This window comes from Rutilus rutilus (genome assembly GCF_951802725.1).
Source record: "Rutilus rutilus genome assembly, chromosome: 16".
NCBI lineage: Eukaryota > Metazoa > Chordata > Actinopteri > Cypriniformes > Leuciscidae > Rutilus > Rutilus rutilus.
This window is the reverse complement of record NC_140224.1, coordinates 25,699,581-25,726,145: the sequence shown is the minus strand read 5'-3', so window position 1 is coordinate 25,726,145 and position 26,565 is coordinate 25,699,581. Positions and strand designations below refer to the sequence as shown.

Here is a 26,565-nt window from a genome sequence, read left to right as displayed (position 1 = left end):
CAGCCAGGCCATCTTATCACAGTCTTCAATGGGAACTGCGTCATGTTTTGTAAGTCAAATTGATTCAGCCTGTTGAGTAAATGAAGTTATCATAGATTTTCCAATACTCATTTTCTGCAAGGAGGGATGGAGAGCTCAAATATCGAAGGGTCCTCAGCTCTGAGGCTTTATTTCAGGAGTGGGAACCTAGGGAGAGGCCAAATCGCTAAAATGATCTGCATACCTAGAAGAACAGCGGAGGTTAATTGTCATTTCCTCGTGAGGATGTTTACCAATAGCTTCATGTTTTCCTTTTCCATCTGGTCACTCAAGCTGTTTTCCTGGATTTTGCAGTTTAATAGAAAAGCTGAGTGGGAACGTCATCATCTTCTTTAAGTGTCAAATAAGATTTTTTACTGTGATATGTGCCAAATGTTTGAAGTAACAAAGTATTAAATATTATAGCAAACACATGACAATCTCCATTTGCATTCTTTTGTTTTAGCATCACCTTGATCAAAATGATCCACGCTGAAGATATCCTAGAGGTAGAATTAAACACCACTAATAAATAGTTTATATGGTAACCAGATGTCTGGTGCAATGAAGAGCTGTACAGAACATCAGTAGGTGCTTTGCACATTCTACAATTATTATAAACTCCATTCTGATGCATCCCTCTCACACACACACACACAAAAATTGCATTTGGTACATGCATAATTCAAGTGAGATTATATTTTATGTAGATTGCTAAACTGGTAAATCGTTCTAAAATTGGTCCAATGAGAAAAACAGGTTCAAACACATCGAAGCCATGTACAAACTGCAGCTACAGATTTGGACTGCGACCAGGGCTTTGAAGCAAAATAGAGGTATATTACTGAACTGGACTTTGAAGCACAAGCTTTTCTGAATTTTGAAAGGAGGCCTGCAGACGTGTCGAAAGGCAATCGCTTCAGTGAGTCTCCCACAGTGCACTTGACAAAAGCTTCAATCATCATGCTTTTTGATTCTGAGAGAGGCTTAAATGGAAGATCTAAATATACCTTAACAAGCACACGTGTGTAGTGTAAAGAATAAGGGGTGACTGTGATTATGTACACATTGTGTAATGTACACAATGTGTACATAACTGCTTATAATATAGTCACTTAGGTAGTGGTTCTCAAAGAAGCCGCAGGGCCTCGGCAACGTTCCAATGGGGCTGCAGGATAAACAAAAAAAAATTCTAAATAACAATGTGTCATTAAGAGCAGATAAATGAAAGCTGTATTTCTTACTGATTATTAATAAATTAACAAAACATTGTTTTTAACAAAACTGCCCATTTTCTCATAGATTACTTTTTGTCCACTCTCGACCTCAATGTAGCAATTTGGTCCTGCATTTCTTTCTGCTGGTCCTACTGTGCAAAGTAAAAAATTGACATATCTGTCCAACAAAATGGGACATTATTTGTCCTCTCAACAACTGTTGTTTTTATTAAAGAACATACAGTTCTTGAGACCTATATAATCACAAAATAAATCAATTTATTTTAATCTATTAACACTACAAAATATATATGCAATATTGACAATGGGCGAGTCTTGGAGTCAAAGGTTGAAAACCACTACCATACAGCTTTTAGAAACTCAAGATCAAATATTTCGCACAAATTTTGCATGCACTGTAAATTTTGTAAATGCTACTGATAATATAACATTTAATTAACAACCTGGTGTCCAAAAACAGCAGAATTTAAATCAGATTTCAAATGAAACACTCATCCGAAGACTGATAAGTGTTTTGGGCGTTTCATTGGAAATCTGGTTAAAATTCTGATGATGTTTTTGGACACCAGGTTTTGCAGTGATTTTCTGCTTCATAAGTTCAATTAGTGTAAGTATTTGTTCTCTTCTGTCTGAAAGTCAGTAAAGTAGCACACAATCTGTTCTGCAGACAGTGTCACTAGACTTGTTCTTTAGTCAAGGCACACCAGTCTAATACTTGTGTTTAAAAATCAAAGAGCTGTTTAATGCTTTATTTTTTAAAGAGATATATTATATCATTATTATTATTATTATTATTATTAATAATAATAATAATATTCCTACAAATACATGGATCCTGGCACTTTGAAAAATGTTTTCTTTCTTTTTGTCTTTGTTAAAACAGGAAAGCTAAAAATATCCTATGGTGAAAAAATAAAGCAAACAACAAACGATTTAAACATTGAGAAAAAGAGAAAAATCACAAAAAGACAAATAAACCTATAACGAAATTGAAAAAAAGAAAAGAAATTCTACATCCTTTACAAACACTATGGCCCAATAATTTAAGAAAATAGTGTCTCTAAAACGTTCATATTGCTTTGTACCTTCATCAGTGCCCTTTAGGGATTTCAGCAATACAGTGCTGTGAAGTCTTCACAACGGCCAGAAGGGGACGCTCTCCCCCGGGCTCTGCACAGACCTCCACGAGGAGGTCATGAGGTCTTTGAGGAGAGAGAGTCCCGTTATTAGCTTGTTTAATCCTCAGCGCAACTTCCTTTTGTGTTCTTTTGGCAGTAGAGAAAAAAAATACAAGGTATAGGAACTATTCCTCATGATCTTGAAGTATTCACCATTGTTGTATTTAGCATTATTACTCTCTAAGATATTATTACTATTACTATCACCATCACGGATACACGGAGTGCATCGTGTGTCGTGTGCGCATGTGTGTGCGTGATCGTGCGAGTCAGTGTTCAGTGCTCGGAGCTTGTTTTCTCAAAAGAGAAACTAGGCAGAGTCAATAGCTTGGAGTTTGGGATGCCCTCTTGAGGCAGCCCATCTCCTCCTCCACCCAAATCAAATGAGTCTTTGGAGTCACTGGAGGGAGCGCGCCTCCTCAGGAAAGTGTCCCGGCTTGGCAAGGGGGGCGGTACCATCACCAGAGCAGGGTGAAAGCCTCCCGGAAGCTCTCGACCCTCGGGCGGATCCTCGGAGATGCACGGGGGACTCATCTTCTTCTTGCGGGGGCGTGGAGAGGACTGCTGCTGGAGGCTGTCAGCTCGCGAGACGAAGCCGGAGGAGATCGAACTGCGCTGGGGACTGCTTTCCACGGACGAGCACACCTCGATGGAGTGCCGGCGCGGGTCGTCGAGCCAGGACAAGGGCCTTGGTAACAGCAGAGCTCGCTGCCCCTGAGTGTCAACGCTGTGGTACTTTTTAAGCTGACGTTTTGCACCTTGATCTCCCGTCCCTCCTCCGACTCCATCATCGCTCCTCCCTACGAGCCCCGCACGGATAATTCGGGATACTTCCTGATCCACAGAGTCTGTTTCCTCCTGCTTCCCGGCAGCTGGTGGCGGCGGCGGCGGCGGTAGGGCCGGCGAGTGGGAACGACTGGAGAACACGTACTGGACGTAGGGGTTGTGCTGTGTGTGGACGCTAGGTCGGGATGGTTTCGGGGAGGCGCCTGGTGTGGCAGGGACCAGAAAGAGCGAAGGCTGGAGCTGCTGCTGCTGAGGTGGAAGGTTGACAGGGGTGTCCGACAGTTCCCTAAGTCCCAGGGGACCCTTGTTTTCCCCTCCCTCTGTGTATAGAGTCTCCTGAGAGTCAGCACTCACTGCAACCTGAGGAGAGCAGGGACGGGAGGAGGTGAGGGGAAGGTAGGGGGTAACATTAGGGATTAGGACATGAACAGGTGAGAGGGAGACTGGTTAGTATGAGATGTCAGGGGTGTAAAAGCCAGTGGAAGGGGAGGGGAGCCGTGGAATTAGAGTGGAGTTCACCATTAGCATTGCACTCCACAAGCGCTCTGTTTCAAAGGATTAGAGCTGAAATTAGAAAAATAGAAAAATCGCCTCAAGGCGTCCATTTTGAATGCATCTGTAGCCCCAATCAGAGGTAGCCGACTTCTTTTTTAAAAGTCTGTATCAAACTTGAAAGTATCAAATGAAGTAACTCACCACTAAATCATCCCGCCCACACACTGAACCTTTAACCGACAAAAATAGTGTTTAAATTGTGCTAAAAGTTCAATACAACTTGCTCAATAGTAGTTACACATTCTGAAGTAACATTCTTAGTCCAACAACATTCTTAGTACTTTCTGTCTCATGGGCAGTCCTAGGGATGGGCTTCCAGGGTGAATTTTTTTTTTATTACTTTGAGTTTTAATGTCAGGTCATTCTCATCTGCTCTATAAATCAGACATTATGAAGAAACTACAGGATCTATTGACTTTTTGGTCAGAGTTGCACTCCATCCAGATGCAATAAGCACCAACTATTTCACAGACAAACGTAATATACATTTGTGCTTGAGCCTGAAACTTGCAGCTCTTAGAAACTGTTTTAAAAAGACCACAAACAAGGCCATAAACTTCACAAACTTTAGTAAATCAACTATTTTCCCCTCAAAGCGTTCTTTTAAACAGTAGGTTTTCTTATAAACACAGTTGAAACAGTTGCAATGACAAGTGACAATCATGACACAACTGTCAACCTATACACAGAGCTACAGAAAGCCTGAAGGTAAAAATCTTATGCATGCTTGCAGATGAGACCTTCTTATTTTTATCTCCAGTAATATTTAAAAATTTACTTCATAACATTTCAACATATAGTTTAAAGTTTAAAATTTTAATATTTAATCATATGATGACTCATGCATCCAAAGAGGTTTGGGATAAGCCCCAAATACCTCCCCTAGAACCGCCCCTGGTTCTTTTTATTGCATTTACTGATAGGAAATGTGTACTGTGTACTTTCAACCAAATCAGAAAGTCTGCAGTATACTGGAGAAATGGGCAAATCAATATTTGTCTCCCTTTTGCTTTGTATCTTCATGTCTAATCTTTGACATGAACTAAGTAGCTACTCCCCATGTACTAAACTGACTAAACTACACTGCCTGAGTAGCAGTACTGTACATGCTACTGCTCTGGGTGAAGTCACATAGGTGAAAACTTACAATATCAATTGCACTTTCAGAGAAAAGTTAGCAATAGGTGTATTGTTTTAACTAGGGCAGAGCAACATTTACCCTAGGGCAAAACTACAGGCACTGTTTGGCAGACTGCACTCTGAGCCACTGGGCAACTGCAACAGACCACAAGACCCATGTCTCTTCCTGGGGTCACTCTCTCTCAGAACTCCCCATAATCTGTCTATTTCTCTTAATCGAGGAAGCCCGAGAGAGACACCGGCCCAGTAGGAGAGAGATAGGTGGGCTTTTTTGGAGGGGCAAAAGATCAAGAGGAACCATGTCAAATTTGGAAAGTAAGCCAACATGGAGTAAGAGACCAAGCCATGAGTGTCCTTGTTCTGTGTTGAAACTTGTATGACACTATGCTGCCACCTAGTGGCAGGAAATTGTTTTTACATTAGTAAAACTACGTGCGTATGAGACATTAGTCCAATTTAATTCCCCTTGATCTTTACCCTGCATTTTTGGCCTTTACAGTAGCCATGGTGAAATGCGTCGGGCTGGAGGAACGGGATTTAAGGGGTGTGGTAGGATAAAGTGGGACAGAGTAGGAGACGGAGTTCAAGGATCTGTGGGGAGGGTGCTGGAGGCCAGCTGATTCAAGCAGCCCATTCAAGCTCTCTCAGAAACAGGAGTATCTGTGTCTCAGGAGCAGCTCGGGGTCAGGCTTGGGTTGGACCATGCTGAGCTGCTCGGAGTAAGTCACATTAGAGGGTATGCAGGCCAAAAAGCAGCAGAAAAAAAAAAAAAGGAGAGAATGCAGGAAGGATTAAAAGAAGAAATATACTAGCCAGAGGGAGAGATCAACAGTGCAGAGGTTTCAGACTTCATACCAGTCACATTCGCCATAAGTCTCCAATCACAATCAATAAAGCAAGACAAGGGATATTATGCATTATGAAAGAAGACAGAGAGAAAATTGTTCTGTTACAAAACCTAGCGAGCTGCTTATTTTAAGGAGACATATGTCGTTCCCGAAATGTAGGTTATTCCAACTTAAATATTTAGTTATTTTGTAACTTAGTTTGTTATCAACGTAAAGTGTTTGCTCTTGCTTTAAAGGGATAGTTCACTTTGAAATTAATTTTTGATATGTTTTAGCTTACCTCAAGGGCATCCAAGATGTAGGTGTCTTTGTTTCCGCAGTAGTTTCAATTTTGATATTTTTAGGTCAAACCGTTCTTGTCTGTCAGTCATATAATGCAGGTCTATGGTCACTGGCTCAAAACACAAGCACAGAGTCCAAATTAAAACAATTCCCCACGTCCAAATGAAACAATTCCCCATCATAAGTACACATTGATGGCCTAAGACACGAAACGAGCGGTTTGTGTGAGAAAACGAACAGTATTTATATCGTTGTTATCTCTTGAAAACAGCACACGTCCAAATGATCTGACGGCACGGGCGGGTATAGATATATAAATAGATGTTGCCTTGGCTACGGTTTCGTTCCAATGAACTGCAGTAGCGAAGGCGACATCTAGTGTATACATCTATACCCGCCAGCGGGCGGGTATAGATATATACACTAGATGTCGCTTGGCTACGGTTTCGTTCCAATGAACTGCAGTAGCCAAGGCGACATCTATGTGTATATCTATACCCGCCCGCGCCGTCAGATCATTTGGACGTGTGCTGTGTTCAAGAGATAACAACGATATAAATACTGTTCGTTTTCTCACACAAACCGCTCGTTTCGTGTCTTAGGCCATCAATGTGTACTTATGATGGGGAATTGTTTCATTTGGACGATGGGGAATTGTTTTAATTTGGACTCTGTGCTTGTGTTTTGAGACAGTGACCACAGACCTGCATTATATGACTGACAGACAAGAACGGTTTGACCTAAAAATATCAAAATTGAAACTACTGCGGAAACAAAGACACCTACATCTTGGATGCCCTTGAGGTAAGCTAAAACATATCAAAAATTAATTTCAAAGTGAACTATCCCTTTAAACGATTGTGCTCTGTTGTTGTGCTTGTTGTCGTCGTCTGTTGCCGTTGTGCAAGCACGATGTGGCGGTTGGTCAGTGCGGTATTTGTCCCGCCCTTCCTCCACTGTGATTAGACAGCTGGGTAAACAGTAACAGTAATGAGCACTGCCTTTGGTTTTACCCGAAGTTGTCCCAACTCGGAAAATAAACCATCTCAAATGAACCCCTAATCTTTTTTTTTTTTACTAACAGAAGCATTCACTGTTCTTTCAGTTCAGTTAGGCTACTACAAAATGAAGCAAGGGGAATGCTGATTATAAAAAATACAAATAAATATTTCAGTCAATATTTAAAAGTATACATAAAAAATTGTTGGCATACGTAAAAATGGTCTAATTAAAAAGTGTGTGCTATGTATTTGTAAGCTTATTAGATCATGTATCTCACGTGTTTTGTATGAAGAGCACTAAATGAATACTTGTATTTAGCAAGGACGCATTAAATTAAGACATTTATAATGTTACAAAAGAATTCTATTGAAAATAAATGCTGTTCCTTTGAACTTTCTATTCATCAAATACTATAGAAAAATCATAGTTTCCACACAAATATTAAGCAGCAAAGATATCTTTAAATGTTGATAATAATAAGAATAATTGATAATAATGTTTCTTGAACAGCAAATCAATTAGAATGATTGCTGAAGCAAAACAGGAATAAATTACATTTTAAAATAGATTAAAATAGAAAACAGTTATTGTAAATTGTAATAAACTTCACATTACTGGTTTTACTGTATTGTTGATAAAAATAAATGTAGCCTTGGTGAGCTATAAGAGACTTCTTTCATAATTTTTTTTTTTTAAACCAGCAGCTCATTATGTTTTGGAACAGAGCTACTATGTGTAATAAACAAAACTAATAGCTAATAGAACATACTCTGTAAGTACGACACAATCAGAAGTAATAGACCTGAGGTCACCTGTCTGCGTAGGGTGCGTGAGAGAGTGTGTGCCCGGCGAGGCGGGGGGATACGTGGGATGCTCTCTGAGTCTGATAGGCTATGAGGACTGATCGGTCTGAACAGATCGGTGGGCACAGTCAAGTGCTGGGTGGGTTCTTCTGTTTGAGATTGGACAGAGCCTGTAGAACCTATGCGAGGAGACATTTGATATTATTGACATACGCATTAACAACCATATGTAAAACAAATTCAGAAATATATTGCAGTGCACCTGTCTGAGCTAGGTGAGTTGAGGTTGTGTGGGTACTGTGGTTCGAGTTGGGCTGCAGCGGCTGGAACATGTAGCTGTCATTGGGCAGAGAATGTGTGCGGCCCACTGAGGTCTTCTTCACATACAACAGGTGCTCATCCGTTGGCTCGTCTGGCTGCTGGGGCTCTAGAGGATCTGGTGGAGCTGTAGTCTGAGGCACATTAAAAGAGTTGCAAGTCAAGGTGAGTGCTGGTACTTGTGTTTGGAGCATCAGGGGCCCTTATGAACACATGGACGCACACGCAAACACATTGTACCTAATACATAGAGGCTGGACTGGTTAGCATACAATGAAAGGCAAACATCACTGCGCACTAGACAAAGGGAGAAGACTGATCAAGAAATGGTGATGTTGCATGAATTCATATTTTGTCATACGAATACGTACATATTCAAATTACAGATGACTTAAAGTATTAGTTCAAACAGACATGAACATTTGCAATTGCCTGTATCTGATTTAGGACCACATATGGAAGTGGCTCAAATCAGAACCGAAAAGATCAGATTCCATGTGATTTGTGCTGTTCACATTGTTATGAAAAAACTGTTACTCTTCCACTGTTTACTGTCAGTCTTTGTGGGACACAATTGCACACCCATTAACATTAATGGTGGACATTTTTGATGATGCTTCATGGTATAGGCATTGAGGAGTTATGCATATTCTCAGTGCATATTTTTCTGCCGTTTTTCATCCACATAAATACGACAGAGAAATGAGAACATGCTAGATCTAAATCTCCCTCATCTGAGAAATGCTATGTATAAATTATTTATGGTTCTATGGGCATAGTTCTGAAACAATAAATATGAATTCAATTACGAGGTGACAGAAACCATCAGCCTTCTCCCTTGAAAGCTGTGCCCAGAGCCTGAACTACTGTAGCTGGCAGACAGCAGAAGCCAACCCCATACCACACTCCTATATTCTTTCAAGAAGCATGGTACTAGGGAGAAACTTCACTTTTAATACACAAAAAAATAAGACAAAGATAAAATCAAGAGAGACACGGGTAAATATGGAGACAGATAAATTGAGGATGGAAACAGGGACATCTAAAAAAAATGGAGAAGAGGTTCAGAAATGGCCTTTAGACGTGTTGGAAGAAGAATAGGGACATAGCTGCAGAACCCAGACGGGAAATGAGCAGATTGACAGCCAAGTAATACTACTCTACTGGACTGGACTGGACCATACAAACACCAGGCTGGTGGGAAATGTACAAAGAGAGGGAAAGAGAGAGAAAGAACAAACAAAGTGGATGGTTAGAAACCCCCAAAGTTCCAAACACATTCGCCTCTCAGCTCTGCATAAATAATTGATGATGTTTGTCCTCTACTTTTACAAATGAATCAGACTACCAAGTGTCAAAAAACAGATTACTGTTTTATATTATTATATTATATTATATTATATTATATTATATTATATTATATTATATTATATTATATTATATTATATTATATTATATTATATTATATTATATTATATTATATCCATTTACATTTAATGTACAAACATCTTGGGGTCAGTAAGGTTTTTTAAGACTTTTATTGAGCAAGGACGCATTAAACTGATAAAAAGTGACCGCAACGTCAATTATAATGTTAAAAAAGATTTGTATTTCAAATAAATGCTGATTTTGAACTTTCTATTCTTCAAATAATCAAATAAAAATGTATCATGATTTCCAAATAAAACTAAAGAGCACAACTGTTTTTAACATTGATGATAAGAAATGGCACAGGAAATAAAAAACATTTTAAAACGTATTAACATGGAAAAGAGTTAAAATGTAAAAGTATTTCACAATATCAATCTTTTGTTTTCTAGTTTTAATTAAAAAAATACAGCATTGGTGTATTCTTGGTGTAAGACACTTAAAAAAAAATCTGACCAACCCCAGACTTTTGAATGGTAGTGTATAAGTTGAAAATAGTGATTAACAGCAGCATTTGACTAAATATTATATAAATGTTTAAATTTCGGCAATATTACTGTAGCATTTTGTCAATTGCTGCTCAGTGAAAAAAAGTAGTCTGTCAAAAGCTGCATGTTTTGAAAACACCTACATTTAGTTAAGTTAGTAGTGTCACTATGATTTGACACTTTTAGTTTAGTAATTCCACAACAATAGGTACCATGAAACCAAGGAGTCCCTCAAGGTGCCACTCAGAAGAATGTTTAGTTAAAACTGTGCTGTATCTAGCTTAAAACAGCAGCATTTTTCATTTTTATTTTTATTTAACTGAACAGAGCAAATCTATTACAGGGCCCAAAGACCTGGGGATAAAATATTCAGGGCCAAATTATGATGCAGGGTGGAGAAGGCGGATGTCTTTGGAAGCAGTGTAGGGCTGAGAGGCAGGAGTGGAAAATGAACGTTGCTCTAGTGTTAAATACATTGCACTCCTGACTGGTTAGTAAGAGGGGGTTAAAATCATCTGGGACAGAGTCATCCGTCAGAGCTAAGGACCAGGATTTCTCCGATGCCAGAGATAGAGCCTCCATCTCGGCTAGAGGAATCTAAAGAAGAAGAGATGAGCCAAGAGTAAGATGGGCAACCAGCACATGCATAGTTAGAAGACACGCTCAGACTTTCACACATGCAGGTACAATTAATACAACTTTATGTGGTGAGGTCAGTTCATTTTTGCGAACATAACAGTTCCGTGCGTAGAAACCAGGTTTGTGCAACATTCCGATTTAAATTGAGAAGGTCTTTTATATTCCAGTAAATGTTTTGAATTTGATCTGAATTCGATTGATGTAGCAAACAGGATGCAGAATTGCAGTTCAAACCTCAATGCAATGAAGTAGAATTAAAATGATTTGAAATCAAGACAAACATTTAATGTTGGCTTGACAAAGCGTTGTGGATGGATACTGCTATAAATACTAAATTCTTCCCGTCATTCTGATTCAAACTCCAATTCAGCTTCCTGTGGGGTGTGGCCAATGCTATTCAAATTCACTTCTTCAAATCAAAATTTAGCCCAGCGAGCCCTAATGAAAACACCCCCCCCCCCCAAGCCCGCTGACAAGATGCACATTGCCTTCCGTCAGTAGCCATGATAGATAACGGAATGTTTAACGGTCCTCAGATATTAAAGGTATATAAGAGAAATAATGTGTAACCTCTTTCATAGATCCTAAATAAATCCTGCATACTGCACCGTTTAATTGACCCTGAGAATTTGGGCTGGAACAAATTTTTGCAAAGTCAGCAAAATAAAAGAGCAAGCTATTTCCATAAAGACATTACATATTCTCCAATTACATTTAAAAAAAGATTTTAGAAGCCTCAGTTTTTTGCAATGCTAATGCAATTGAATGAAATATATCTCTGTGAAACAGACCAAAAGAGATTTTCTTGCATAATTCAACAGCGATTAGCTCTTTATCGATCCACACATTACCTCTTCGACTCCAGCCAGATGAGTCCATCACTTTTTGGGGTATTTATGATCTTTGGAACGAACGATGCACAAATTTCACACAATTTTGCGAGACTTTGTCACTCTTATGGGATCGGGAAATAAGTACACTTGGATATTCCTGGAGCAGAACCAAGTCCTTGCCTTCTAAAGAGCGCTGGAAATCCCAGAACGCAGAGGTGGTTTTGTAACTGACACACAGAAGCATCGGTGCTATTATGTGAGTTTAAGTGGTCCAGAGAGAGAAAAGGAGGGAGAGAAGAAGAGAAAAAAGGTAGAGAGAGGAGTGAAGTGTGGTATAAGGCAAGCTGGGTGAACAGGGAAGCCATTGACCTGTTTCTCAGTGCAGTGCTTGCTGGGAAGGGGAGGCAGAGCGTAGTAGTGGCAGACAGAGCCAGATAGGTTGTCCATGAGGCTGAGCTCTCCTTCCAGTGAGCCCTGGATCACCAGGGAAACTGAGTCTAGCATGGGCCTCCGCTAAAAGCCCCAGCATGGAAGACAGGATGAATGACGAAGAGAGAGAGAAAGAGTACAGACAGAGACAGAGGCAGAGGAGATGACAAGGGGTAACGTGAAAGACATCACACAGAGAAAAAAACAGAGGAGAAATGAAGGAAGGAGAGAAGTTGCAGACTATAACACAATTAGTCAGAAGAAAAATGTACAAAGGAATAAACAAGGACAGTTCACCCAAAAATGCTTTATTTCCATTGGAACACAAATAATATATTTTTAAGAATTTGCTGGTGTTCCACAGAAAAAAGAAGGCCATTCGACATTGGAACAACACAAGGAAAATAGTAGAATTTAAATTTTTGGGTGAACTGATACTTTCAATTAGATGTAAACCAGTAGCACGGTTCATGTATGTGCTGAACAGAGTAGTAGAGCTCTAAACTTACAAAGATTCATTGCTCACAGGTAAAATACTTGATTATTTCACTGACATCCACAAGGTGGAACTAGAGCTCTATGAACAATTGCCCTGATGATGCGCAAAACATTTCGACACAGCCACACTAAAGAGGGCTAGAGGGATAGATTTAATGATTGTTAACATTAAAAATGGCTGGTATTCTGGAAATAGCCTGCCTGCATTAAAAAAGAAGAGGCCTGTATCACTACTTTCCCATGGTACCAGTCTGACCTCCGACCACCGAGTTTATAAGGAGCAAACAACAGGCATGTAGGACACTAACAGAAACAGATGGACTTCCCCACTTTAAAAATAACAGTCTAGTGTTTTAAAACGTGTCTTTCGGTTAAACTAAAGATCGTTTATAACAAATGCATGTTATAATGCCCTGGCAAATACTACATCTGCATCATGACAGACTCATTTTTTGAACTAATAAATGGTTAATTGTTTGTTGGACACTGTTGATTACATTAACCCATGGAAAAAAATAAGCATATTTTATACATTGTCTGATATCAAGATTTTCATATCATATAATATATTTTAAAATATGGTCTGGATGACAAGTAAAAGGGATAGTTCACCCAAAAATGCTCACCCTCAGATTGTTCCAGTTTTTTTTATTTTTTTTTTACCATTTAGGTACTAATATGTACACGTTTGGTACCAATATGTACCTTTGAGGGACTTATGTGCACTCTTTAGGTACAAAGGTGTACCTTTTGAAAAGGTACCGCCACAGTGCCAGCTTTTGTACCTTTTTTTCTGAGAGTGTACAAGTTTGGACACAACATGAGGGTGAGTACACTGTATGATGAAATCATTTTCATTTTTGGATAAAATATTCCTTTAAGCTGTATGCTGTTAATTACCATAGAAAATAATTTTTACTATGTACAAGCAAAAACCATGTTTACAATTATTCACTTAAATGGAAGTCAATGGCATTGCATTGGACTGGAATTGATGTTAAAGCATGCAGTGTTTTAAGTATTACCACAAGGCTTAAACATTATGCATGTTTACATGAGACCAGAGTAACAAAATTGTTTACTATCTTCTTCGGTTCGTCTCATGACCATATAAAGCCAGTAAACCCTGCAAATTTCCAAAAAGGGACAAAAAGGGACTTTTCACATAGAGAGAAATCCACAGGAATTACAACGGTAGTGCAGAACCAAAATCTCATCTGTTTAGAGCAGTTGTCCCACTGCTAAAATAATTACCTACTGCTCAAATAATACACATTTTGCACAGATGTCCTAATATAAATTGACTAATATAAATGCTTTAAAGGGTTAGTTCACCCCACAATTTTTTTTTACCATTACCTTCATGTCGTTCCAAGCCCGTAAGACTTTTCGTTTATCTTCGAAACACAAATGAAGATATTTTATAATGAAATCGGAGAGAGATAGCTATTGTAAAACTAATCTATATGAATCAAGCGGTTTAATCCAAATTTTCTGAAGAGACTGGATCGTTTTATATGATTAACATTTAATTTAGGCTTTTATTGACATACAATACTTGTTTGATTCATGAAAACAAACCTCACTGGTTCTAGCAGAAGCTAAAACGTGCTGAGTAACATTACAAAGCCTACAAAGCCTCGAGTAACATTCGAGAATGAACCTCATTGGTTCTCGCACGTCAAGCAAGCATACTTAAGCTTAAGTTTACCATATCTGATGAGTGCGTTGATGAATGTTTATATGTGAAAAAGCCTAAATTCAATCTGTTCATCATATAAAGCAATCGTGTCTCTTCAGAAATCTTTGAAATAAACCGCTCAATTCATATGGATTAGTTTAACGATCTCTTCAAGAACTTTTTGAAGCATCAAAATGGTAGTTGTGTAGATTGTCAATGGAGGGACAGAAATCTCTCAGATTTTAAAGGAGTCATAATGTTGTGTTACCTTGGATACCCAATGCTCTATTATAGTCTTTCAGGCACTTCTAAAAAAGAAAAGTGGAAAAAAAATCAACACAGAGCCCCTCAGACCCTTATTTCTAAAGGCATTATTGTCTCGCGAGATCTGATGCGATGTTTTGGCTGTCGTGGACGGTCATTATAATAATGCAAATGAGGGGCGCGTTGATTGGTCGTAGAAAAAATACACCATTTCCAGATACATTCTTACAGAAGCCCCACTAACTGAAAGCTATTTTCAAACTGCATGTTTTGCATGAGTTTGGCTAATAATGTTTAGTGGTATATTGTTTTCATACTTGCATTTAAACAGTTTTAGCCACTGAGCATGGACTCCTGTACCGTCACTACTGTAGCTGCTAGTGTAAAACAAAGTGGAAAGATGTGGCTAGCATTCGTAGAGTCCATTCCCCGTGTTTACCTCGAAGGTAACGTTACATACAATAGCCGCATTAGCAGTTAGCTGCTATTTGTTAACCACAGTAGAGCAATAAAAACACAGTTTTACCTTTTCAATTTCTGGCAAGTCCCTGATGGTGGGGATGGCACCTTTTCCCAAACGGAGCTTCGAGGCCAAGTTCGCCTGATATTGCCCCAAATTTGTAAATGATTCCGGTGTAAAATGTTTAGCGCACACACCTAACGATACGCCACTTGAAAGAGTTGTTGGGACAGCGTCATTAAAAATGAATTTCCTCCACTGTTCCCTGATAGTTTCGTCCGTTTTTGGTAGATAAAACACATTTGCATGTTGTTTGTGGCAGTCAACCACAGAGCATCTCAGGTGTGCACTCGGTTTCTCCATCTTTCTCGAGTCGACTAAACTGAATCTGAGGGGGAGAGGGGGAGAGGGGCGGGCTTCCCGCGGCATAGGTTTGCGGTGTCCATATTTGGTATATCCTCCCCCGTCTTGACGTCAAGAGGGGGAAGAAATCAAAATCTCGTTTTTTCGTGCGCGTGCACGTGGCCTATTTTACAAACCCTGAGGTAAACAAACGCTTCACTTTTAAATATCGGCTTCCCGGCCAGTGAACAAACATTATGCAATCATAACATACATTGATTCTCGTGGAAAAGTGAAATTTCTACATTATGACTCCTTTAATAAAATATCTTCATTTGTGTTTGAAGATAAGTCTTACGGGTTTGGAACGACATGAGGGTGAGATTATGACAGAATTTTCATTTCTGGGTAAACCAACCCTGGCTTTAACTAACTGTGAGCTGGAACCTTTTTCCTTTGTAATTGCACAGCTGTAAACAACTTTTCTGTTTGTTTTAAAAAATTAACAAATTATGTCCATTATCATTTTCAGTGGTAATGGAGAGCATGAAGCAGATGCTTAAGTTTAATTGTACCAGGAACATTCCTTTTAATATATGCATCAGTGACGTCAATGGGTTCAGGCGCATACGGAAGCATACGGCATTTTGTCTATCAGTATTGCATGAAGTTAGATAAGAGAGCGCAGATGTGGACATATTTTTGTAGGCCAACCCAGAAGTTATCATTTTTTTGAGTTCCAAAAAAAAAAAAAAAAAACTTTACGAATTTTCATGTGGCTTTTGGATTATTGCAGAAAATAAGCTCTGTGACCAACAAAAGTTTCTGACTCTTTTGACTCTAATTTTGTTCTTCACAAATGAACACAACTTTTCTGGCTTTTGAAGTCTAAATACAAATCGCCAGAAGTAAAAAGCTAAACATATAGACTATAAACAAACTACACTACGGTGTAGTGGAATGAAAATTAAATGGAAGTTGCATTAGACTTTTCTTCTCTATTGTGACGTATATCCAAGTGAAACAAACCTGGCTTCTTGAACAAGAAAAAAATGTAGGACAAGACTTGATTGTTTCCATTGGGAATAGTTGTTTGCTATTGCTGCGATCTCATGTGAGTGACAGGTTGTCCTACCCTTTTTAAGACAAAAAAAAAAAAAAAAAAAAAAACCCCAGGGAGGTTTTACTGGTGTATTTTATGTTGTATAATAAAACATGAAAATATCTTGAGATTGTGTTATCCACAGACCATGGGCCCTATTTTAACGATCTGAAACGCAAGTGTCAAAGTGCAAAGCGCAAGTAACTTTGTGGGCGGGTCTCGGCGCTGTTGCTATTTTCCCGGCGGGATAAATGACTCTTGCGCCGGGCGCAAATCTAAAAGGGGTTGGTCTGAAGTAGCTTCATTATTCATAGGTGTGGTTTGGGCGTAACGTGAAATAAACCAATCAGAGCATCATCTCACATTCCCTTTAAGAGCAGACGCACTTTTTCCTTGGCGTATTGCTATTATAACGGCGGATTTGCCAGGCGCGCGTCAAGAGGGGTTCACAGCCGAGGAGACCAACGCTCTCGTCACAGCCGTAAAAGAGAGAGAAGTGACATTGGGGATGGGAGAAACACACCCAAATTAGCTTCGGTTAAACAGGCATATAATAATGTGGGTAAATGTGTAAGCTAGATGTATGCTTTTATAATAAATTATTATATTTATAATAAATTGTCTATCTATCTATCTATCTATCTATCTATCTATCTATCTATCTATCTATCTATCTATCTATCTATCTATCTATCTATCTATCTATCTATCGTTTGTAATAATATGATTTGCAAAAATGAAAACTGCTGCTTCTGTGTAGATTAGAGAATCACAATGTATGAGCGTTGTGCACTCTATACATTATGGTCAAGCATGCGCCCTTAAAATAGCATAATGAACAACGCGCAACGCGCCACTGACTTTAGACTAGGTTTTTTCTGGCCAGTGGCGCAATTGTTTTATGGAACAGTAAAATAGCACCAGGGAACGTTTGCGCCGGAACACGCCTCCTTTTTTGCGCTGAACCGCCCAGGGAGCGCAAGTTCATTCCCTAGTTTAGCGACGTGCTTCTGTGGAGGGAAAAGCGCGCTTTGCGCGGGTGCAAAATAGGAATGAAACATGCGTCGGTGTACAAAGTCAATTGCGCTGGGTGCAAGATAGGGCCCCTTATTCGGGCATTTGACCAAAAACCCATAAAAAAAAAAAAATTGACTTCAGGACGATGAAACCAGCTAAATTGCTAACTTTTTTTCAGGTTTTTGCCTACAAAAATACATCCCTGCATCACTCTTTCACAGAAACAGAAAAGTTTAAACAAAACAAAAGCAAGCAGGACATCCCTGCTGGAAAAACAAGCTTAAGCTGGCTTCTAGCTGGTCTAATGTGGTTATAAGCAGCTTAGACCAGCTAGAAACCAGCTGGTATTTAGTCTGACTCATGTGTTGAACCTGGAAATTACACCATAGGAGGTACACGCCACTGACCTCACACCTAGCATTCCCACTCACCTCTAAAGGCGGCTCCAAATTATGAGGAGGATCAGGATCTGTCTTAATGTGATCTTCAGAGTCTCTGCGTATGTCTGCAGGTGGGCTGTCTGTGGGGTAAAGCGGCCCAGACAGGTCTCCAGGGACTCTTGAGATCCAGGGTGAACCCCCTGGCCCACCCATGTCACCAGGTCCGAAAGGTGGCATGTGCCCTCGGGATATTCCTCCATCTCCACCCGCAGCCTCCAGCTCCATCTCGGCTTCCAGCTCAGCCTCCTCCTTGGCCTCTTTGTTGCTTTCCTCCAAGTGTTTCATGAGCACAGCGATCACCACATTGACCAGCACAAATTGCGCCGTCAGGACAAAGGACACAAAATAAATGGGGGACACCACTGTGTTGTAGCAGGTGGTTTCTTGGGAGCAGTCTCTGAGCGTGTCCTGCGACGTGGACACAAATGAGAGTGTAAAAATTAGAGGTTTGCTAACAACTGTATTCAGAACACGTGCAAAGCATTCCAAACAAAACTGTGTGCATCATTGAAATTCAGCACTGTGAAGTGACTCTGTCCCACCTTCATAATGCCATTCCAGTTGTCCCCGGTGGATACACGGAACAGCAGGAGGAAAGCCATGCCAAAATTCTTGAATGTTGCGTAACGGCCGAGACCTTCACAGGGGTGCAGCTCATCACATACTGGGACAGAAACAAAATGTCAGAGGTACATACATGGAAATGTGCAAATCTTCATATGTACATTGCTGTGAAAAAGTAAGTGCACCCCATGAAAAGCTGGTTCCTTTTTCATCATATGGGCATATAGATTTCCTCAAGCATCTGCTCTTGGGGTGAATTTGGTACAACGGAATGGTTTATGTTGAATAGCTTGAAAATGGCTTTAAAGGGCACCTATTATGCAAAATTCACTTTTACATGGTGTTTGAACATGAATGTGTGTTTGCAGTGTGTTTACACAACCACCCTATAATGATAAAAATCCACCAAGTGCTTTTTCTAAAATCCCCATAAATCATAAGCACTGTCTCAGAACGAGCTGTTCTCAGATTCGGGGCAATGTGACGTCACTTTGCACAGGCCCCTCCTACGACTGTTGATTGACTCTGCAGTTTGAGCATAGACCCGCCCTGAGTGAGCTGGACACAGTCCGCCATTGTTTCCACGCTGGAGCAACTGTAGACAAGAATGTCTCCTAAGCGATTGAGGTGTTTTGTTGTTGGATGTAAGAATGAACTTAGCAGTCTTCATTTACTCTGGTTGTTACTCGAGGATGGATCTGTACTGTTCGTGATTCAGCTTATCGTCTCCGGAGCGACAGGCCTAACGTTACTGATCACGGCAAAAATGAAAGTGAGAGCGCGCACTTTATGACAGCTCATCCAGTCGTGGATATACAGTTTACCAGTTGATTAAGCACCCACTGAAAAGGTGTGTATATATTTGTTTACTGTTAGTTCTAACGAGTGTTTGGTGTATTTCGCTGTGTATGTTCAATGATAATGAAAGGGAGAGAGAGAGTTTATGGATAAGACTTTAATGCGCACTTATACTGTGTTTATTCGGCTCTTACAGTGATTTTCTGGAGTAAAACTAAGGCTTCATCTTTTGTGTGAGGTACAATAAACTTAATTGAACTCATCAGTATATTTTAGTCATCATTCGGACGGGGTCTGCTACAGCAGGCTTGTATTAATAGTGGATAAAAGCAGATGACAAATAACCGTAATTAAACTAAACTATTCCTGTTTTATCTCCATACAGCAAATATTCTCTGGCTATGTGGGCATTATTGTCCGACTCCGAGTCGAAATGAACACCACTACTGAGAGTTTCTGTTTTGATATTATCAGATGAGATTGTCCTGGCTCTTAGCGCGAGCTCGTGAGGCTCCGCCCCCTGGGCCGGCAGCAGCAGTTAATTTGCATTTAAAGGGATACACACTAAAACGGTGTGTTTTTCTGAGCCCTAAAAAATGACAATTGAAACATGCTGTAAAATTTTTTAACTTAACATACACACTCTGGGGACATCAGAGACTTATTTTACATCTTGTGAAAAGGGACATAATAGGTGCCCTTTAAATCCTTTCCCAGACTCATACGTGTCAGCAACCTTTATTCTGAGGGGCTCAGGCAGCTCTTTTTTTTTCTTCTCTTGGCATGATGGAACAACATACTTCAATGCTTATGACTAAACTAGACCAGGGTTGCATTTCCCAAAAGCCTAAGTAGATCATAGAAACAGTTGGCAGCCCAGATCAGTTTTTTTTAGGTTTATACTATACAAGGTGTCACTCTACTATTTTAATGATGCTGTATTCACTTGCACCTGATTTTAATATTGATGTACACTTGATGTAGTGAGAAATATGCCAAATGTATATTCAAAGACTCAAATTATATAAATGTATTACCTTTTATCCACTGGTGAAATGGCATTTAAATGTACTAACTTTCTATGCAGTGCACATACAGTATATAGAACAACCATTTAAATCTAGATAAACTACTCAATCTCACTAAACAATTTGGTTGGTGGACTATTAATCGACCAGTCATCAATTTAGCCCAATCCTATGTTGGGAAGAGACAGAAAAAAGTTTGCCTTGCAGACAGTCAATCTCAGTTCAGCCAGCAGATGCCATATATTGAACTTGGACAGCATTGTAAAGCTGGATGTGAATTATGAAGTCTCTCTGTTTATCTTGAGCAGGCTGATTGGAAATGGAAATGACATCAACCCTGGTATTGTGCTGAGGTGCAATGAATCACGGCAGGCTGTATTCAGTAAACCAGTGCCAAATGTGCTGCCACGTATTCTAGAGAAAATCTGCTGCAGGTACCATTATTATGGTTTGCCCTTACAGACATTGCTGGAAAACTTTAGAAAATATGTGAAAGTGATCTCACAGCCATTTAAAACAAATAAACAGTAATAAATCGAGCAATTTAAAACACAATTATGCTACATTAGAGGATTATAGAGTTACAACATCAGTGCCCTAATCAATGAATAGAGAGATGGGGAATGCAGTCTATTTACCATTGTATTGAATTGAGTGTTGTAAAGTATTATATTGATGTATTTACACTTTGTTGAGACACTTCCATTGAAAACCCAGTGAAAATCATATACAATTTAATTTAACTTGATACATTTTAATGTGGCACAGTCAACGGAAGTTAGTTTGACATCTTAACTTTAGATTTATTTCAAGTTAACTTAATATTGTATTTTTGTATAGAGCATATTTAAAAAAAAATTAAAGCGAGAGGGGGAGTGTTTGTGTCTGAGTGAATTAGACCACAAGAAAAATGGCCCTTATGTATGTGTTGTGTTATGCTTACTCAGGTCACCAAACAGCTCTACTCCCAGAGCAGCGAAGATGAAGAAGAGCAACATGAAGAGAAGACCTAGATTCCCCACCTGTAGAGAGAGAGAGAGAGAGAGAGAGAGAGAGAGAGAGAGAGAGAGAGAGAGAGAGAGAGAGAGAGAGAGAGAGAGAGAGAGAGAGAGAGAGAGAGAGAGAGAGAGAGTTTGTCATGGAACGCAAAAGAAACTGACAGGGCAGACAGAATACCACCTGTGAGGAGCCAATAAGAGAGAATCATGAAGTGAGAAGATGACAGCTGTGTTCCACCTGATTAGAGCTTGACAGTTTTGTAAACTTAAGTCTCAAACTATGCTGAAGCCATAGCCAACAGCAGCAGTAGTTTTGCACGTTAGCACACATTCCAGACATGTTGATGGGGGACAAATCTGCAGTCTTGTTTTCTGATCTCATTCCTCTTTTCTCTCAATCAATAAAAAGCATCAGAAAATCATAAATAAAATGCTCATATCCTAATGAAACACCTCAAAGTTATTTAGCACTTGGTCAATTTTATAATTTTCAAAGATGAAAATTATATCTATTTTTAGATCATTTTAAATAACTTCACTATATTGATTTGAGTGTATTTCTGTCATGAAAACTCTAAGGGCCCTATCTTGCACCCAGCGCAATTGACTTTGTACACCGACGCATGTATCATTACTATTTTGCACCCGCGCAAAGCGGACTTTTCCCTCCACAGATGCACGTCGGTTAACTAAGAAATACACTTGCGCTCCCCAGGGCGGTTCAGCGCAAAGAGGAGGCGTGTTCCGGTGCAAACATTACCTCATGCTATTTTACAGGATTAGAAAACAATTGCGCCACTAACCGAAAAAAAACAGTTTAAAGTCAGTGGCGCGTTGCGCATGTTATTCATATGCTATTTTAAGGGCGCATGCTTGGCCTTAATCAATGTAGCGTGTGCACAACGCGCATACACTTTGATTCTCTCATCTACACACAGACGCAGCAGTTATCATTTTTGCAAATCATACATTATTACGATAGATAGATAGATAGATAGACATTTTATTATAAAAGCATACATCTAGCTTACACATTTACCCAAATTATCATACGCCTGTTTAACCGAAGTTAATTTGGGTGTGTTTCTCCATCCCCAACGTCCCTGACGAGAACGTCGGTCTCCTCGGCCTTGAACCGCTCCTGTTGTGCGCCTGGCAAATCCGCCGTTATAATAGGAATCCGCTTTAGAACAAGCGCGCCTGCTCTTAAAGGGAATGTGAGATGTCGCTCTGATTGGTTTTTCACGTTACGCCCAAACCACACCTATGAATAATGAAGCTACTTCAGACCAACCCCTTTTAGATTTGCGCCAGGCGCAAGAGTCATTTATTCCGCCGGGAAAATAGCAACAGCGCCAAGACCCGCCCACAAAGTTACTTGCGCTTTGTGCTTTGACACTTGCGTTTCAGATCGTTAAAATAGGGCCCTAAATGTTTTGGCATGGTAATGGGTATGAAAATTTTGATATTTGGTCTTGGCGGAAAAGATCTGCTACACTGCGGCTACAGAGCAAGCACGGGACTTGTTACTGCAAATACACACATGACACGCTGCTGTGAGCAAGTAAGACTTGCTGCTGCTGTACAATATAGCGTACATGAATTACCCGTAGCAGATCTATACAGGTGGAGCTGGGGAAGGTGGAGGGTTTCTGAAAGCACTCTGCACTGCGACAGTAATTGCTAACTAAATATTTGAAGGTTGAGCATGCAAGCTCATTGGCTCCTGATACAACAGGAACCAATCAGTTGTGCCCTATAGAGAATGAGGTGAATGCAAGCAGGTTGAGTTAAGCACCTATTAGACTGCGCCATCAGTTTCATGACATAACTTTGTATTTCGCCAATTTTGCCCTGTCATTCTGAGAGAGAAATAATAATAATAATAATAATAATAATAATAATAATTTAAGGAATATTTTCAGTATATATTGAATTTGTGCAGACAATTTATTATTAAATATTCCAGTTTTTTATTTTAATTTTTATTTTTATTTTTTATTTCCTTTCTCAAATCAAAAAGTTGAGCAACATTTGTCTTGGGAAATTTGTTTTGTATAATTGAACATAATAATGTGATGTTTTGTGGTATTAGTTGATCGGTCTGACTTAAAATATCCCATCCTGTTATATAAATGATAATCAGTTTGATATTATGATAAATGGTAAATGTCTGAAGATGGTTTAAAAATTAACAAAATCAAAGTACAACACATTAAAGTCAAATTTTGCCAATTTTGCCCCATCATTCTGAGAGAAAAAAAACCTTTGTTTTAATTTACCAAGAAATATTATATTAAAAACAATTATTATTATTATTTTCTTATAGTTTAAGTGTGTGAACCCTGTTCTAGAATACCCTTATACAGAAAATGACACTGTGCAACAGGAAGGACCCACCTACACCCAGCTGGATTCGAAGAAGAATCACACGAAACGTATAACGATCACAGACTAGTTCATGCATGATTGAAAAATTAGGCAAACGGAGGAAAACGGAAAGGAATAAAGAGAGTCAGATTAGAAGTGCTGACAAATCCGATTGCATTGACATTTCTTTTTCCAAGGCTGGCTATTTTCCCACCCTAATCTCCCTTAAGTGCACTCTTCACCGGCTGGATTCACAGTGATTCAAGAAACAAGGATCAAGCTGACACAATCTGGCAGGATATCTCAGAACACTCTTATGGATCAGAACACCTCTCACAAATTGCAGAAGAGTGGATCAATAGCCTAGAACCACAAAAAGCCACTTTAAAACAAAATAAGAAACTGTGTGAAAGTCACAGCGACGGAGTGAAAGGGCGTTAGGAGGCGACGGCTAAACATGGTCTAATCCAATTAGTGACAATTAGTTAAATGTAGAATTACATGTCTGATTTTCTAAGCACATATCTGAGGAGAGACGGGAATTAATAGTGTGTCCTGTGGTGCGGCATGTTTCCAAATCAAAAAGCCTGCAGGAGGTGGTGAAGCCTGATGTTATCAAAGAATGTGCATGCAGGAGATTTTCTTCTCTGGCTTCTGCTATTCTCCAAGCAGCCCATCAGAGCCAATCTGCACTGCTGTGGCCTCTTCATGGCAGATTGACTATGTAAATGAGGCCTGTGGAGAGCGGAGGGGCCACAGGAGAACAGGGAGCGGGGACTGGGAGCTCTCTCGCAGCGCAGGATTCATGGGATATGAGAGAAGAGCGGAACTTTATGAAGGAGAAAGACAAAAGTTTTGTGCAGTACCTGAGGCAGGGCCTGGATCACAGTGTCAAGCAGAGCTCGCATTCCCACGGCCATCTTTAGTAGCTTCAGCACTAAAAGGAGAGGAGAGCCAGCTTATACACAATCTGATCAGAATACAATTTAAATGGTACTTTTTATTTATTTGATTTGATTTTTTTTTTTACACTTGTGTGTAAATGGCAATACTGATACTGATAACCCAATCATTATTTTCATGTTATGTCCAATTGTTGGCCATAACATGAAACTAATGATTGGGTTATTAGTATCATTATTTTCATGCTATGGCTAACAATTGGACAATATTAACATCCTATATTTTTTTCTAAAATAAATAAAAAATAAAACACTAGTAAATAAAATCAGTGAATTCAGGCATCACAACATTATCATATATAGCATGAAAAATGGATTGTTATCAAACTATTATTGTTTTAAAAGATTGACTAAGTGAGATTACCAAAAAAAAAAAAAAAAAAAAAAGTATCTAAATGTAAAAATAGGGAAAGTGAGCATTCACAATCAGTATCAACTGATATACAATACTGAAAAGTTTGGGGTAAGTAAGATTTTTTTTGTAAAGATTTTTGTGTAGATTTTAAAATGTAAAAAATTAAATAAAAATACAGACACCAGACTTTATCAGTCCCACCAGGAAATAACTTTTTTCTTTTTCTGGTAATTTTTGCAATAAAAGTGACTAATTGTGTGCTGGTAATTTCCAGAAATTTGTGAAAAATGTGATTTATTTTATAATTAGGATACCACATTTACCATATTATTAATCATGTTAGATGCACAGTAGTCATACATGACATTAGGACATTGTTGATTTTGTGTTGTATTCAGTGATCACGGAATCGCAAAAAAATAATTACCAATACAGGTACATTCAATGTATTACAAATAGGAGTAAAACTAAATCATGCTTCTAATTTTGACAAAAGTGGCATTTGAGAAAAAAAAAAAAGAAAAAGAAAAAAAAAATGTACCTTTATGTTCAAACTGTGAAACTCAAACTGTGACTCAATCTTTTATGAGAGCCCTGTTTGGACAGAAATAAATGCGACTCACTGTGTCTTTAAAAGTGGCCAGTGGAAACTAATTCTCGTGTAATTTTCTCAGTGGTCAGATCACAGAGAATGTTATTATTGGGGTCGTGCACTACACACACTGAGCTTTAATGACGGTTGTTCAGCCATGGAGGAGATGCCATTGTGGAGGTTTGGTTAATTGCAATCAGGCCCGTAAGAGGTTGATGCCTGTGACTTTCATTACAGGAATGTCTGAATGAATCCAGTAGGAAATAGGCTGCGAAGACGTAAAGGCATACCCTTACTCGCACATGCACACACACAAACAAACACGATCGCGCGCACACACACCTGATGAGAACACAGACATCTGAGCAGGTGTGTTTGCTTGGCCATCTCTGTTGAGGGAATAATCAATAAAGACTCGCCAAGCAGCTATTTCATTAGAGGAAGAATAATCGTTCCAAGCAGACATGCACCCCAGCTCCCTACACTGTGTGTTGTGAGTGTGTGTGTAAGAAATAAGAGTGGCTGTGTGAACTGAATTTCTCATTACAGCCATCTGGACTCTTTCAACACAGACTACGGCTTCTGCTGAGCAGTCTGTGAAACAACAGAGATCCCAAGGGTGACACACACACAACCGGGTCTGATCCACTGAGGCTAACAGGAGGAGCCGCTGAGGAGTGTAAACTTTCACAGGGAAGAAAAATGGACCATGGTTGTATGAAAGATAAGATGGAAGAGAATACAAACCCCTAGCGATACGCAGCACTCTCATGATGCGAATGATGGTGGGGTTGATGGGAAGGGAAGCGTTGACCTCGATTTCCTCCAGTGTTATGCCCATTATAGACAACAGAACAATGGCAAGATCCAACTGGTTCCACCTGTGTAAAGACACATGTTATGTTAATTAATATATTATGTAATGTTAGAATGGTTGTTTTTTTAAAGAAATAAATTTATACTTTTATTCAGCAAGGATGCATTAAATTGATCGAAAGTGACAGTAAAGACTTTTACATTGTAAAAAAAAAAAAAAAAAAAAAAACACTGAACTGAATTTTTTTTTTTTTTTTTTTTTAAATATTCCACAGTGCAACCACTTTAAACTC

General features: G+C 39.3%; 1 protein-coding gene across 3 annotated transcripts in view; it reads right to left on the bottom strand.

Moving 5' to 3' along the window:
• Window positions 1–1,153: 1,153 nt before the first annotated feature.
• cacna1g (calcium channel, voltage-dependent, T type, alpha 1G subunit) overlaps window positions 1,154–26,565 on the bottom strand; it is a 143,086-nt gene continuing 117,674 nt past the window's right edge. For 2 of the 3 annotated variants that reach the window (XM_084434385.1, XM_084434383.1), the window contains 9 exons: window positions 26,204–26,337; window positions 24,414–24,484; window positions 21,123–21,201; window positions 18,332–18,453; window positions 17,781–18,197; window positions 10,559–10,681; window positions 8,113–8,302; window positions 7,860–8,029; window positions 1,154–3,580 (listed from right to left, as the gene is read on the bottom strand). In XM_084434385.1, coding sequence (XP_084290511.1) covers window positions 2,711–3,580; window positions 7,860–8,029; window positions 8,113–8,302; window positions 10,559–10,681; window positions 17,781–18,197; window positions 18,332–18,453; window positions 21,123–21,201; window positions 24,414–24,484; window positions 26,204–26,337 — 2,176 coding nt within the window. In that variant the 3' untranslated portion in view covers window positions 1,154–2,710. The remainder of the gene's footprint in view (window positions 3,581–7,859; window positions 8,030–8,112; window positions 8,303–10,558; window positions 10,682–17,780; window positions 18,198–18,331; window positions 18,454–21,122; window positions 21,202–24,413; window positions 24,485–26,203; window positions 26,338–26,565) is intronic. The other variant, XM_084434384.1, reaches the window with a different exon arrangement.